The sequence below is a fragment of the Schistocerca gregaria genome, chromosome X (assembly GCF_023897955.1).
Source record: "Schistocerca gregaria isolate iqSchGreg1 chromosome X, iqSchGreg1.2, whole genome shotgun sequence".
Lineage (NCBI taxonomy): Eukaryota > Metazoa > Arthropoda > Insecta > Orthoptera > Acrididae > Schistocerca > Schistocerca gregaria.
The window spans coordinates 45627568-45645149 of record NC_064931.1 but is presented as its reverse complement, the minus strand read 5'-3'; the positions used below and the strand labels follow the sequence as shown (position 1 = coordinate 45645149).

General features: G+C 39.1%; 1 protein-coding gene across 1 annotated transcript in view; it reads left to right on the top strand.

Moving 5' to 3' along the window:
- The window catches only part of LOC126298412 (uncharacterized), a 538508-nt gene that overhangs the window by 131866 nt on the left and 389060 nt on the right, over window positions 1-17582 (top strand). The window contains exons 7-9 of the mRNA XM_049989733.1: window positions 5486-5654; window positions 5952-6102; window positions 7944-8131. Of these exons, the coding sequence (XP_049845690.1) occupies window positions 5486-5654; window positions 5952-6102; window positions 7944-8131 (508 nt within the window). The remainder of the gene's footprint in view (window positions 1-5485; window positions 5655-5951; window positions 6103-7943; window positions 8132-17582) is intronic.

The following is a 17582-nucleotide window of genomic DNA, read 5'->3' as shown; positions in this document are numbered from 1 at the left end:
AAATGGCGGCCCAGACCAGTACTTTTTGAGGATGCAGGGACGATGGGACTGCAACATGGGGCTTTTCGGTTCCCCATATGCGCCAGTTCTGTTTATTGATGAAGCCGTCCAGGTAAAAATAAGCATCGTCAGTAAACCAAATGCTGCCCACATGCATATCGCCATCATCAATCCTGTGCACTATATCGTTAGCGAATGTCTCTTGTCCAGCACTGGTAGTGGCGCTGAGGGGTTGCCGCGTTTGAATTTTGTATGGATAGAGGTGTAAACTCTGGTGCATGAGACGATACGTGGACGTTGGCGTCATTTGGACCGCAGCTGCAACATGGCGAACGGAAACCCGAGGCCGCTGTTGAATCACCTGCTGCACTAGCTGCGCGTTGCCCTTTGTGGTTGCCGTACGCGGTCGCCCTACCTTTCCAGCACGTTCATACGTCACGTTCCCAGTCCGTTGAAATTTTTCAAACAGATCCTTTATTGTATCGCTTTTCAGTACTTTGGTTACATTAAACCTCAGTTGAAAACTTCGCCTTGTTGCAACAACACTGTGTTCTAGGCGGTGGAAATCCAACACCAGAAAAATCCTCTGTTCTAGGGAATAAACCATGTTGTCCACAGCACACTTGCACGTTGTGAACAGCACATGCTTACAGCAGAAAGACGACGTACAGAATGGCACACCCACAGACTGAGTTGTCTTCTATATCTTTCACATCACTGTTGTTGAAAATTGTAACTACTGTATTTTCGAAAGTTTGTCCGCCTGAAAATGTACTGTTGTTCCAAGCATATTGCAACAAACAGTGTATTTCTATCGATGCTCGTTTAGTTTTTATTGCCGTTTCAAATATACTGGTCATTTTTGAAACACCCTGTAGGTGCTCAGATAGATAGTAAACTGTCGTGGGAAAGCCACATTCAGGATCTTGTTCAAAGACTTCATGCTACCATTTTTACTATCTGAACAGTGTTTGAAGTAAGTGATTGGTGACACAAAAATTAATCGACTTTGCATATTTTAATTTGCTTATGTCATATAGTATTATATATTCGGGTAACTCTTCTGATTCTCAAAGGATATTTCTGGCTCAGAAACGGGCCATTCGGGCAATAACTGGTGTAAGTTCAAGAACCTCTTGTCAATCCCTGTTCTCTACTACGGGTATTCTGACATTGGCCTCTCAGTATATATATTCTTTACTGTCAACTCTTGTTAACTGTATCAGCTTATTCCAAAGAATTAGCAGCTCTTACTCAGTTAATACAAGGCAGAAATACGATATGCATTTGGATCCCAATTCCTTGACTCTTGTGCAGAAAGGTGTGCAGTGTCCTACTGCATCCATTTTCAAGAAGCTACCATAAGTATTCAAAACTCTTAGCAGTAATCCATGGCTTTCAAATCAAAATTGAAGTGTTTCCTCATGGGTGACTACTTCTATTCTATCAAGGAGTTCCTTGAAAAATTAAGCTGATTCCTATGTTAACATGTTGATTGCATTTATATAAACTTATGGCTTGTCTTTTTTGGGTTCATAAACATTTTATTTTATCTGTTATAACTTTTATGTTGTAATTTAATGTACTGACATGTTCCATGACCTTGGAGATTTACTCCTCAATTTGGTCCTACGGAATTAGATGTGTAAAATAAAAAGATAAAATTATCCTTTAAGACATCATTGAATGCACATATGCAACATATTTTAACTTTCTGGTTTCTGTATCCATAAAGTTGTTAACTATTCTTATGACAAAAGCAGAAAATCCTAAATATTTTCTCAGTTCTGCTATATGGTTTTTCCAGGAAAATTTTACAGCTGTGTGCACCAAAAAACTTAGTACTTTATAACTTGTTCATCATACATTTTTGGTGTAGTTGGTTAATAGGATGGGATACTTTTGACAGAAAAAACTGAATGAGCTGTGTTTTTCAAAGTTGACAGTAATTTGTGCAAAACCAGAAAGAGGCTTTCACAAAAACATCATTTATTAACATCTATGCTGATATTTCTTTCCTAGACCTTATAATACTGCGTGTATCATTTGAAAACAGGACTAATTCAGTCTCCTGATTCAAACAAAGTGGTAGAGCATCAGCGTAAGGGAAGAACAGTAGTGAGACAATGATCAAATCCTGTGGCACTTCCTTTACAATTTCTTCCCATGCAGCTGATTTGTTGTCCCCTTTGTATTACTTGAATAACACAGGTTAACTTTCCACATTCTGTTTCTTAAATAAGAACTAAACCATTCATGTACTGAACAATATATTCCATAAACACTTAACTTTCCTGATACAATACTATGACTCACAAAATAAAATTTGTTCAGTAAGACACAGAAGACTCCAGCTGATGTTATTTTATCATTTAAAGATTTTATTAGAAGCTCAGTAATTCTGTATTGAGAGAAAACACCAAAATCACAGTCAAGTACATGATCTCATCAAGAAATTTGACAGAATCACTGCTGGCCACTGTGGTCTCGCGGTTCTAGGTGCGCAGTCTGGAACCGTGCGACTGCTACGGTCGCAGGTTCAAATCCTGCCTCGGGCATGGATGTGTGTGATGTCCTTAAGTTAGTTAGGTTTAAGTAGTTCTAAGTTCTAGGGGACTAATGACCACAGCAGTTGAGTCCCATAGTGCTCAGAGCCATTTGAACCATTTTTTTCACAGAATCACTGGTAAATTTAATCCCTCTACATGTTTGGTGGACATCAAGAATGGCAACCCTATCAGAGACAAGGAAGACACTATTGTGAGGTGGAAACAGTACTGTGTAATGTTGAATTCTGGAAATAACAACACTACAGACAGTCAATCTATAGAGCACCATACATTGGAACCTACAGTTTCATGCAGCAAAATAGAAAATACAATTCAACATATGAAGAATTACAAATCCCCTGATCTAGGTGGTATACCTAGAGAGGTTATCAAAGAAATGGGACAAGAATGTATCAATGGGCTGCCTTCATTGTATACAAAAGTATGGGAAACTTGGGAGTGGCCAGAAGAATTGCTGAATTCTCTCTTCAAATCCTACACAAGAAAGAGTCAATCAGGAACCACATCGACTGCCAAACTGTTGCCTGCACATTCCATGCAAGCAAAATTTTGAGCTATGTCTTGCCCCAGCATTTGAAGCCATACATTCAGCTTCATATATCCCCACAATGAGCAGGTATTGTTGAAGGACAAAGACCCTGTGAACAATTCTTGAACATATGAGAAATAATTGAAAATCATGAGAGTTCTGTGTTCCTGTTTTCGTCTGTCCTTTCCTAGGGGAGAGCCTTTGACTCTGTTGTCTGGAAGAAGTTGTGGCAGGCACTTACAAAGTTTGATGTCTAAATGCACTTGATAGCACTGATCAGCAGTTTATATAATAATTGCACTACAGTTTTGAAGACAAGTGCTGAAACATCTGATTTCATCAGTGTATCAAAAGGAGTCATGCAGGCTTACATTCTATGCCCCCAACTGCACAACATCTATGCAAAACATATCATTAGGAATATTCTTGATACATGAATTAAAGGCATCTCAGTAGGTGGAAGGACTGTCAACTATCTCCAATTTTCTGATGACACCATGCTTTTAGCTGGCAGCAAAGGTGAACTTGCTGAGCTCTTAACAAAGTAAAGAAAATCATATGGGCTAGACATCAATCTCAGCAAGTCCAATTTTATGATACTGAATATTGGAGAAAGCTCCAGGTTGATTAAAGGAATTGAAAGTAGTGCATTCTTTCATCTGTCATGAGTCAACCATCTGGAAAATGGGAAGTTGTGAAGATGAAACAAGGAAACAGGTCACAATGGGCCAAGTGGCTATGAAGGAGGTCACCAAGATCTGGCAGAACTAAGTCATAACAAATGGCACAAAGATCCATCTTGTTGAAAGACTTGTGTTTTCTGTCTTCCTGTATGGTTGCAAAATGTGGACCCTTAAGGCCAGTGACAAGCATCATAATGGAGCATTTGACTTTGGTGATGTTGCAGGATGGTGTGCATGAAATGGAATGAAAGAAAAAAAATGTGTCCATTATTAAGCAACTCATTGTCTCCAGGCACATTTCTTCTGCAGCCAAACAAAAACTTCTTCAGTTCTTTGACCATATTGTGAGAAGATATGGGGAAAATCTACAGAAAATAAGACAGAGGGTATGAGATGAAGAGCAGTGAGCAGATGGGTACATCAAATCAGGAAGATATCTGGTATACCTTCTTAGCAGGGTGTAAGGGAATCTGGGTTGAAGACAATGAACACAGAAACTTGTGATAGTGATGATGAAATGTATAAATAGCTTTATCAGTGGAGTGGCTCTTTTGAAATCAAAACTGTGAATATCTCATTACTACACAGCTGTATGAAAACTTTGAACTACACCACCTTTTCAAAAATTTTAGAAAACAATGTAAGTAGTGACACTGACCAATTGTTATTTACAACTGTGGAGTCATTCTTTTTACAGAGATGTCATAACAGCATATGTCAATATGTCTGGGAAAACAAACTGAATTAATGATGCAAGAACTGAAAAACCACGATTGGTTAACAACAGTATGGCAAGGATAAATTGACATTGCTATTATTCAATTCAAGTTAAATTAACCATTCATAAATTAAGATACATTCATACACACCCAAGATATTTTTGTATACAATTTGTCAAATGTGTGCCTTGCCTTTTTGGTTATCCTGCTTTAGGGTTTTCTAGATTTTCTGGATCATTTAAGTTGAGTGTCACTTTCATCCTTTCAAAATCTTTCCATATATGTTGGAACTGTGCAAGCATTTAATGCCCCCCCCCCCCCTCCCAACTCTCTCTCGCTCACTCTATCTCCCCCCCCCCCTCTCTCACTTCCCCCCCCCCCCTCCCTCTCTCTAATGAGCTCACTATCATGGATTATCATTTGTAAATAAGGAAAACAATTGTCATTCATGACTTAATTGGTTATTATTAAGTTTTATTTGTGTTCATACTGAAATTACACTTCAAAATTTTCATTTTCAAACATTCTGCAGGTTCTTTCTAAGGAAATTGGTGATGTACACTAAAGTTTTTTGAAGATGTATTTGTTACTCAATACAATTCCATATTTTCCTTGTATACTACCTGAAGACTGATTAATCCATAACCTTCATATTTAAAAGCTATATAACAATAGGGCTGCTGTTGTAATGCTAAACAATAGGGCTTTGCTTGTACTGGTAGAGTCTTTAATATCTTGGCTGTAGCACATATGTTCTCTCTTCTTGTTAATTAGGCTTACACTTTGTGATTTTACTCCTTTTGCTAGCATGACCACAAATGCTATCAGTTATGAGTATAAAAGTCTTTAAAATATGATTATAGTTTAAAAAGTAATCAAGTAGGCTAAATAAAGTTTGACTTGATGAGAATTTACACTTTAATAGTAAACTATGCAAAAATTTCATGCACTATGTTAAAAACATCTCAATATAAATCTTTTCAGGAACTTTTTTCTGGAATTGTTACCTAAGGTTGGCACTGAGGCCTCTGTACTTTTTATCAGAGATCTCATATTGAATTGTAAGGTGAAAGAAGACTCTGCTGTGAAACTTCTCACAAATTTCCCATTTTATATACGTGAACCCTCAGAACATCTACTACAAGAGTGTGAGGTGAGTTCTCCAAATTATGTAGTGTAACTCACAACAAATAATAACATTTTTTGCCACATTAAAACATAATGAAAATGTAGTTGTTAATTAAAAAAAACTGTAAATGAATGTGTTATGTTGTCAGTTGTAAAAATATAAATTAAAAACATAATAACAGACTGTAATTTAGTGAAAACTCAAAACCATACCAGCAGATGAAGTATGTGAGCTGTTACCTATGTTAATTATAGTGAAACATATTTGTAACTGCTGTTACTATTAATTTTTACATGAATGTTGTTTTTAATCATTTCACAGGTTTTATTGTCACTTGGGGATGATAAATCTGCAAGGATTAAGCAAACTGCAGTTCTTTCATTTTCTAATCTGATTTACAAAATATGTCCACTGAAATGCAGTGCAGCAAAATTTGACCTTTATGTAAGACAATTTGTGGACCTGTTTACCAGTAAGATTACTGATAATTCTTAAATTAAAGATAGATGTTAAAACCGGAAACATATATAAAACTTTAATTTAATTCTGTAATATTTATCAAAGAGATCTGCATTGGTAACTTTTCTCTTACTAAAACATAATTTCAAATCAGACTATAATATATTACTTAGTGCATGTTTTCCTTCTTCCTGTCACTATCCGACATCACTTAATGCAGTCCTTCCTGAAACATGTACATAGTCACAATCTGGAAACTAGAATCATTTTCAAACAACCTTAAGTACCAGACCCATTTCCTTGCTATATAGTACGTTGAAGGCTTCCTTATTTGTTTGATTTGAAACGTCAGTAAACAGTTTAAAAACCATCATTTTTCACTTGCAGCTTCCAGTTCTATTCAAATTCATTTTGTACTGCCAGATTTCATTGTTAATGTCAGTATCAAGCAACCTCAAACAGCAAATCCACTGATTTACTCGGCAGAGTTTGTAGCTTTGGAATTCTGCTCAGTAAATATTGGTTCTGTTGTTTATGAATGGATGATAATCATGCCAATGTCAGTGTAAAATGATGGCTTTTTATATGTTAATTGAGGCTGCAAGAAACCCCTCACATAAGAAAACCATATAGCCTTGAGAGTTATAATAGTGTAGTTGTGGACCTGATCTAATATTACAATGAATATCCAGAATGGGTGATTCATCTGTCATATTATTGAAGTCTTGTGTCATAATGAAGTCATAGTAAATGATGATAAGCATGAACAGATGGAGGAAAAAATTCATTCGTGGCCATCCAGCCAGCCACATCTGACTCCAACAGCGACAACACAAAAGCTACGTGTAAGATTCTTTTGTCATCATGCCTGGGGAGCTGCAGCATTAGATTATTGGAAAATTTTTAAGTGAAAGAGCAATATCCCATCAGCATGTGAGAGGATTGACTCCTCAGTCTGGGAAGAAAATACAGCTCTATTTTTGTGTAAAAATTTGTTTTACACATCTTTTGCATTATCATTTAGTATCTAAGACTACACTTGTAATGCAATATAAGACCTAAAATTTGCCAATACCTACCCTCAAAAGTTTCAAAATTGTTCTTAACAAAGAAGATATATCTTCCTTTTGAACTAGTTTTCACAGTGGTTCAATGAATTATGACATAAAATGTATACTATAATGAAAGATTTTCATTTATATTCCATTACTTTGTGGAACTATTTTCTCATTTTACATCATGCATCACAGATCTCATTTAATGAATCTATTAACAGAAATGAATTATATTGTATGAATACAGTACAGCTCCAAGAAAAAATAGTCCATGAAGATGACCTCTTATTGCATCATTTGAAACCTCATTTTGGAACAAATTTTGTAGAGCATCAACATCAAAACATTTGATATCTCCCTTTACCATGTCAATGCTTTTGAACACAGAAGGTTGTGGACCAGTTACTTTATTTCCCATATTCATCTCTACATAGTTAATATTCATCTACTATAGCATAATTCTTAAACTAAAATTAGGTTTCATAAATATTTGGAGAAGACAATTATGTAACATTATAAATATACAACTTTTATACTGTTTGCCAGAGAGGTCACCCATGGCAAGTTTTCACTAAGAATCTGCTCCATACTGTTTCCCACAAAAAATCTGTTATGTTAGTGTGTGTGTGTGTGTGTGTGTGTGTGTGTGTGTGTGTGTGTGTGAAAAAGAGGGAGAGAGAGAGAGAGAGAGAGAGATAGAGAGAGAGAGAGAGAGAGAGAGAGAGAGAGACAGACAGACTGTGTGTCTATAAGTAGCTCCGGATTAATCTAAGATGCATGATACTTTCTTGTATTTCAGGAAGTACTACATATGATGAACAAATGCTATACTTAGAAGTTCTCAATAACATTGAGGATGGCAACACATTCTACCACATACTGCCAATTATTAAAGGCAATGTCACACAACTCACAGCTGAGCCACATCACATAAGATTCTTGGGAGTCTGGGCAACAATGAACAAGGCTCCATATCACCCAGAAATGGTAATTAGTACATTTATTATTTTGATAAAATAATCTGTGAAAGTTTCACACTTGTAAGGTTCCTGTACAGATATATTTTTGGTGGCATATAAAGAACATATTCTATGTACATTGTGATTGACATTACACATTAGTCATTTCTTTCTGCCTAAAACCATTTGCTTTACGTTTTAAGCTGTGTAAAGAAAGGATATAATATTCTTGTATATCAGTATTGTACTGTTTTATGTTTATATTCGTTTTTGATAATGATGTGGATTAATGATATCTCATTTTCAGAGTGAATGCAAAGAACCTCATTACATATATAAGTGTGATTTGTCTGTCAATGTTCAAATACTTGGTTTTCTTCTAAACAGGATTTGTTTCTTGCTAGTTTGACCAACATTAAACATGATATTTTCTACTTTACAAATATTGATTCATACTTAGTGATTTTGGAAGAGTTACTGAAAATCAGACACTTACTAACCTACTATCTATTTGTGTGATATTGATTGAGATCATGTATTTGCACTGTGGCATGTATTCCACTTTAAAAATTGAGTTTTGAGTCCTTAATACTAAACTGAATTTCCTACATAGTATAATCCAGTTTAATTTAGTTGTGATTTTGACAATTTACTTTCACAAGACAAACTTCCCTTGCTTCATACTGGTAAGTAAAATCAGACTGAATTGTTCAAACTAAGGATAAGAGGAAGGAAATATATTTAATGGATTTCAGTCTGTCAATTTTGGCTTAGATTTTTCTGAAAATATTGCAGCTAACAACAGAATTACTCAGTCAATTAAACTACACAGAATTGCTTTAGACATCATTACTCTACAATAGTGCCCTATATTTAAAAACCCTACATCAAATCCGAAAATGAATTTTGTTAGTGACTCTTGGGAAGTTATAGAACTGTTGTAGTTTTCTTTCAATTTGTACTCAACTATAGCCTTCCTGAACTGGAGATAGGTTGTAGTATAAGAACTGTAGCAATTAGTCATAAAACTATAGAAGTATTAATAAACAGTTAATGTGGCTGTGATAGTCAAATGATCAAAGTTACATTTCAAGCACTATTATAGTACTGAACACAACAAAACTACACCTTAGCTGAATAATAATTATACAATTATAATAATACAATTATTAAATTTAAAACATATGTCCTGCAGTGCATCAGCAAACTAGAAGGCAATGTAACCTAAAATAGAGGAATTTAATAATTATTTTTGATGTACATTACTCTATTTTGAAACTGGTTTTTTCTTAAGGGAACAATATTATGAAAAGGACAGGTTCTCCATAAAAATGTCATGATGAGTTATAGACAGGCACAATGAAAAGTCTGTTACCCACTAAGTTTTGGCCAAGGCCTTCAGAAAAGAAATAAAAACTTACACATATTCACATAATCAGGCACATCTCATGCACACATGACTGCCATCTCTGGCCCTCTTTGAAGACAGCCAGTCTGGTAATGTGCCCAGAGCAGCCAGAATAGCAGTTGTGTGCCTGAGATGTGCTTGTTTGTGTGAATATGTGTGTATGTCTCCCTTTATTTTCTGAGGAAGGCTTTGGCCAAAAGCTTAATGCATTGCTGTATCTTAGTTGGGCCTGTCTGCAGTTCAACGTGTCATCTTTTTGGTGAGTAGCGACCTGTCCTTTTCATAATATTATTGATATTCAAACAAGGACTGTCCATTGTTTGATTTTTCTTATGGCAGATGAGCACAAACTCAGCTAACACACAAATAATTATAGTCAAACACTGATCATCAAACTATTTTGCGCATTGAAGAAAAACTGTTATCTAAGACATAAATTTAGTAGAAGTCAATAAATGGAGCTCTATTATAATATGCATGTGCTATAAGATACTACCAAACATGCAACAATCAGATTTTAATCTAAAAATCTTCGCAATCAGTTCCTGAAGACCAATTTTGTTGTGGTTTTCAGTCCTGAGACTGGTTTGATGCAGCTCTCCATGCTACTCTATCCTGTGCAAGCTTCTTCATCTCCCAGTACCTACTGCAACCTACATCCTTCTGAATCTGATTACTGTACTCATCTCTTGGTCTCCCTCTACGATTTTTACTCTGCACGGTGCCCTCTAATACTAAATTGGTGATCCCTTGATGCCTCAGAACATGTCCTACCAACCGATCCCTTCTTCTGGTCAAGTTGTGCCACAAACTTCTCTTCTCCCCAATCCTATTCAATACTTCCTCATTAGTTATGTGATCTACCCATTTAATCTTCAGCATTCTTCTGTAGCACCACATTTTGAAAGCTTCTATTCTCTTCTTGTCCAAACTATTTATTGTCCATGTTTCACTTCCATACATGGCTACACTCCATACAAGTACTTTCAGAAATGTCTTCCTGACACTTAAATCTATATTCGATGTTAACAAATTTCTCTTTTTCAGAAACGCTTTCCTTGCCATTGTCAGTCTACATTTTATATCCTCTCTACTTCGACCATCATCAGTTATTTTGCTCCCCAAATAGCAAAACTCCTTTACTACTCACGCTATTCGTCCACGAGACTCAGAGGGCCTTAGACACGGGTTCACAGGTAGATGCCGTGTTTCTTGACTTCCGCAAGGCGTTTGACACAGTTCCCCACAGTCGTTTAATGAACAAAGTAAGAGCATACGGACTATCAGATCAATTGTGTGATTGGATTGAGGAGTTCCTAGATAACAGAACGCAGCATGTCATTCTCAATGGAGAGAAGTCTTCCGAAGTAAGAGTGATTTCAGGTGTGCCGCAGGGGAGTGTCATAGGACCGTTGCTATTCACTATATACATAAATGACCTGGTGGATGACATCGGAAGTTCACTGAGGCTTTTTGCAGATGATGCTGTGGTGTATCGAGAGGTTGCAACAATGGAAAATTGTACTGAAATGCAGGAGGATCTGCAGCGAATTGACGCATGGTGCACGGAATGGCAATTGAATCTCAATGTAGACAAGTGTAATGTGATGCGAATACATAGAAAGATAGGTCCCTTATCATTTAGCTACAAAATAGCAGGTCAGCAACTGGAAGCAGTTAATTACATAAATTATCTGGGAGTACTCATTAGGAGTGATTTAAAATGGAATGATCATATAAAGATGATCGTCGGTAAAGCAGATGCCAGACTGAGATTCATTGGAAGAATCCTAAGGAAATGCAATCCGACAACAAAGGAAGTAGGTTACAGTACGCTTGTTCGCCCAATGCTTGAATACTGCTCAGCAGTGTGGGATCCGCACCAGGTAGGGTTGATAGAAGAGATAGAGAAGATCCAACGGAGAGCAGCGCGCTTCGTTACAGGATCATTTAGTAATTGCGAAAGCGTTACGGAGATGATAGATAAACTCCAGTGGAAGACTCTGCAGGAGAGACGCTCAGTAGCTCGGTACGGGCTTTTGTTAAAGTTTAGAGAACATATCTTCACCGAAGAGTCAAGCAGTATATTGCTCCCTCCTACGTATATCTCGCGAAGAGACCATGAGGATAAAATCAGAGAGATTAGAGCCCACACAGAAGCATACCGACAATCCTTCTTTCCACGTACAATACGAGACTGGAATAGAAGGGAGAACCGATAGAGGTACTCAGGGTACCCTCCGCCACACACCGTCAGGTGGCTTGCGGAGTATGGATGTAGATGTAGATGTAGAAGTGTCTCATACCCTAATCTAATTCCTTCAGCATCACCCGACTTAATTCGACTACATTCCATTATCCTCGTTTTGCTTTTGTTGATGTTCATTTTATATCCTACTTTCAACACACTATCCATTCCGTTCAACTGCTCTTCCAAGTCCTTTGTTGTCTCTGACAGAACTACGATGTCATCAGCGAACCTCAATGTTTTTATTTCTTCTCTATGGATTTTAATACCTACTCCAAATTTTTCTTTTGTTTCCTTTACTGCTTGCTCAATATACAGATTGAATAACATCGGGGACAGACTACAACCCTGTCTCACTCCCTTCCCAACCACTCCTTCCCTTTCATGACCCTCGACTCTTATAACTGCCATCTGGTTTCTGTACAAATTGTAAATAGCCTTTTGCTCCCTGTATTTTACCCCTGCCACCTCCAGAATGTGAAAGAGAGTATTCCAGTCAACATTGTCAAAAGCTTTCTCTAAGTCTACAAATGCTAGAAATGTAGGTTTGCCTTTCCTTAATCTTTCTTCTAAGATAAGTCGTAGGGTCAGTATTGCCTCACATGTTCCAACATTTCTACGGAAGCCAAACTGATCTTTCCCGAGGTTGGCTTCTACTAGTTTTTCCATTTGTCTGTAAAGAATTCGTGTTAGTATTTTGCAGCTGTGACTTATTAAACTGATTGTTCAGTAATTTTCACATCTGTCAACACCTGCTTTCTTTGGGATTGGAATTATTATATTCTTCTTGAAGTCTGAGGGTATTTCGCCTGTCTCATACATCTTGCTCATCAGATGGTAGAGTTTTGTGAGGACTGGCTCTCCCGAGGCCGTCAGTAGTTCCACTGGAATGTTGTCTACTCTGGGGCCTTGTTTTGACTCAGGTCTTTCAGTGCTCTGTCAAACTCTACACGCAGTATCGTATCTCCCATTTCATCTTCATCTACATCTTCTTCCAATTCCATAATATTGTCCTCAAGTACATTGCACTTGTATAGACCCTCTATATACTCCTTTCACCTTTCTGCTTTATCTTCTTTGCTTAGAACTGGGTTTCCATCTGAGCTCTTGATGTTCATACAAGTGGTTCTCTTATCTCTAAAGGTCTCTTTAATTTTCCTGTAGGCGGTATCTATCTTACCCCTAGTGAGATAAGCCTCTACATCCTTACATTTGTCCTCTAGCCATCCCTGCTTAGCCATTTTGCACTTCCTGTCGATCTCATTTTTGAGACTGTATTCCTTTTTGCCTGCTTCATTTACTGCATTTTTATATTTTCTCCTTTCATCAATTAAATTCAATATTTCTTCTGTCACCCAAGGATTTCTAGTAGCCCTCGTCTTTTTACCTACTTGATCCTCTGCTGCCTTCACTACTTCATCCCTCAAAGCTACCCATTCTTCTTCTACTGTATTTCTTTCCCCCATTCCTGTCAATTGCTCCCTTACACTCTCCCTGAAACTCTGTACAACCTCTGGTTCTTTCAGTTTATCCAGGTTCCATCTCCTTAAATTCCCACCTTCTTGCAGTTTCTTCAGTTTTAATCTACAGGTCATAACCAATAGATTGTGGTCAGAGTCCACATCTGCCCCTGGAAATGTCTTACAATTTAAAACCTGGTTCCTAAATCTCTGTCTTACCATTATACACTCCTGGAAATTGAAATAAGAACACCGTGAATTCATTGTCCCAGGAAGGGGAAACTTTATTGACACATTCCTGGGGTCAGATACATCACATGATCACACTGACAGAACCACAGGCACATAGACACAGGCAACAGAGCATGCACAATGTCGGCACTAGTACAGTGTATATCCACCTTTCGCAGCAATGCAGGCTGCTATTCTCCTATGGATACGATCGTAGAGATGCTGGATGTAGTCCTGTGGAATGGCTTGCCATGCCATTTCCACCTGGCGCCTCAGTTAGACCAGCGTCCGTGCTGGACGTGCAGACCGCATGAGACGACGCTTTATCCAGTCCTAAACATGCTCAATGGGGGACAGATCCAGAGATCTTGCTGGCCTGGGTAGTTGACGCACACCTTCTAGAGCACGTTGGGTGGCACGGGATACATGCGGACGTGCATTGTCCTGTTGGAACAGCAAGTTCCCTTGCCGGTCTAGGAATGGTAGAACGATGGGTTCGATGACGGTTTGGATGTACCGTGCACTATTCAGTGTCCCCTCGTCGATCACCAGAGGTGTACGGCCAGTGTAGGAGATCGCTGCCCACACCATGATGCCGGGTGTTGGCCCTGTGTGCCTCGGTCGTATGCAGTCCTAATTGTGGTGCTCGTCTGCACGGCGCCAAACACGCATACGACCATCATTGGCACCAAGGCAGAAGCGACTCTCATCGCTGAAGATGACACGTCTCCATTCGTCCCTCCATTCACACCTGTCGCGACACCATTGGAGGCGGGCTGCACGATGTTGGGGCGTGAGCGGAAGACAGCCTAACGGTGTGCGGGACCGTAGCCCAGCTTCATGAAGACGGTTGCGAATGGTCCTCGCCGATACCCCAGGAGCAACAGTGTCCCTAATTTGCTGGGAAGTGGCGGTGCGGTCCCCTATGGCACTGCGTAGAATCCTATGGTCTTGGCGTGCATTCGTGCGTTGCTGCGGTCCTGTCCCAGGTTGACGTGCACGTGCACCTTCCGCCGACCACTGGCGACAACATCGATGTCCTGTGGAGACCACATGCCCCATGTGTTGAGCAATTTGGCGGTATGTCCACCCGGCCTCCCGCATTCCCACTATACGCCCTCGCTCAAAGTCCGTCAACTGCACATACGGTTCACATCCACGCTGTCGCAGCATGCTACCAGTGTTAAAGACTGCGATGGAGCTCCGTATGCCACGGAAAACTGGCTGACACTGACGGCGGTGGTGCACAAATGCTGCGCAGCTAGCGCCATTCGACGGCCAACACCGCGGTTCCTGGTGTGTCCGCTGTGCCGTGCGTGTGATCATTGCTTGTACAGCCCTCTCGCAGTGTCCGGAGCAAGTATGGTGGGTCTGACACCGGTGTCAATGTGTTCTTTTTTCCATTTCCAGGAGTGTATAATCTATCTGATACCTTTTAGTATCTCCAGGGTTCTTCCATGTATACAGCCTTCTTTTATGATTCTTGAACCAAGTGTTACCTATGATTAAGTTGTGCTCTGTGCAAAATTCTGCCAGGCGGCTTCCTCTTTCATTTCTTTTCCCCAGTCCATATTCACCTACTACATTTCCCTCTCTCCCTTTCCCTACTACCGAATTCCAGTCACCCATGATTATTAAATTTTCATCTCCCTTCACTATCTGAATAATTTCTTTTATTTGATCAAACATTTCTTAAATTTCTTCGTCATCTGCAGAGCTAGTTGGCATATAAACTTGCACTACTGTAGTAGGTGTGGGCTTCGTATCTATCTTTGCCACAATAATGCGTTCACTATGCTGTTTGTAGTATCTTACCCGCATTCCTATTTTGCTATTCATTATTAAACCTACTCCTGCATTACCCCTATTTGGTTTTGTGTTTATAACCCTGTAGTCACCTGACCAGAAGTCTTGTTCCTCCTGCCACCGAACTTCACTAATTCCCACTATATCTAACTTTAACCTATCCATTTCTCTTTTTAAATTTTCTAACCCACCAGCCCGATTAAGGGATCTGACATTCCACACTCCGATCCGTAGAATGCCAGTTTTCTTTCTCCTGATAACGACATCCTCCTGAGTAGTCCCCGCCCGGAGATCCGAATGGGGGACTATTTTACCTCCGGAATAGTTTACCCAAGAGGACGCCATCATCATTTAATCATACAGTGAAGCTGCATGCCCTCGGCAAAGATTACGGCTGTAGTTTCCCCTTGCTTTCAGCCGTTCGCAATACCAGCACAGCAAGGCCGTTTTGGTTAGTGTTACAAGGTCAGATCAGTCAATCATCCAGACTGTTGCCCCTGCAACTACTGAAAATGCTGTTGCCCCTCTTCAGGAACCACACATTTGTCTGGCCTCTCAACAGATACCCCTCCGTTGTGGTTGCACCTACGGTAAGGCTATCTGTATCGCTGAGGCATGAAAGCCTCCCCACCAACGGCAAGGTCCATGGTTCATGGGGGGAGGCTGACTAACAAATGGTCTTCAATTCAATGAAAGGACTTTTCTGGAATGTGTTTTAAGCAGTAACTCTCTAATTTTTTCTCAGTAAGTCAGAGAAAACAAAAAAATTCTGAAATGTAGCAGAAAATAATAAAACTAAGTAAATAAACTTAGATGCAACAAAATTACTCACATTGATAAAACACACAAACACACACACAGAATTTCGAGCTTTCGCAACCGGCGGCTGCTTCGTCAGGAAAGAGGGAAGGAAAAGGAAAGATAAAAGGATGTAGGTTTTAAGGGAGAGGGTAAGGAGTCATTCCAATCCTGGGAGCGGAAAGACTTACCTTAGGGGGAAAAAAGGATAGGTATATACTCGCGCGCACACACACACACACACACACACACACACACACACACACACACACACACACATATCCATCCATACATACACAGACACAAACAGACACAAGCAGACATATGTCTGCCAACTGAAAATGTGTGGAATATGGTGAAACAATGGGTGCAGTGCTGTGACCCAATGACAAACACCTCAGATGAACTTTGGAAGCAGCTGCATGCAGCACAAATGACTATACTACAGGATGCCATTCACACCTTATATGCATTGATGCCATTATGCATGGGACAAGTTACCCATGGTAGACCCTGTGCCTACTAGGTCAAAGGATGCATGCTGGACAAAGTTAAAAACCATCATGCAATATGCGTTAGATGAGTATGTGCTAAGCAAGGTTGTAAGAGATGGAAAAGAGCCACCATGGTACAGCAACTGAGTTAAAAAAAAAAAAAAATAAAAAAAAAAAATAAAAAAATAAAAAAAAACAGCTGTGGAAGCAAAGGGAACTTCAGAGCAAACATAAACATAGCCAAAGCCTTGCAGACAAACAAAAATTACATGAAGTGAAATGTAGTGTGAGGAGGGCTATACGAGAGGCTTTCAATGAATTCGAAAGTAAAGTTCAATGTACTAACTTGGCAGAAAATCCTAAGAAATTTTGGTCTTATGTCAAAGTGGTAGGTGGATCAAAACAAAATGTCCAGACCCTCTGTGACCAAAATGGTACTGAAACAGAGGATGACAGACTAAAGGCCAAAATACTAAATGTCTTTTTCCAAAACTGTTTCACAGAGGAAGACTGCACTGTAGTTCCTTCTCTAGATTGTCGCACAGATGACGAAATGGTAGATATTGAAATTGATGAGAGAGGGATAGAGAAACAATTAAAATCGCTCAAAAGAGGAACAGCCGCTGGAACTGATGGGATACCAGTTCAATTTTACACAGAGTACATGAAGGAACTTGCCCCCCTTCTTGCAGTGGTGTGCCGTAGGTCTCTAGAAGAGGGTAGCGTTCCAAAGGATTTGTAAAGGGCACAAGTCATCCCCGTTTTCAAGAAGGGATGTTGAACAGATGTGCAGAACTATAGACCTATATCTGTAATGTCGATCAGTTGTAGAATTTTGGAACATGTATTATGTTAATGTATAATGACATTTCTGGAGACTAGAAATCTACTCTGTAGATCTGTAATGTCGATCAGTTGTAGAATTTTGGAACATGTATTATGTTAATGTATAATGACATTTCTGGAGACTAGAAATCTACTCTGTAGGAATCAGCATGCGTTTCGAAAAAGACGGTCGTGTGAAACCCAGCTTG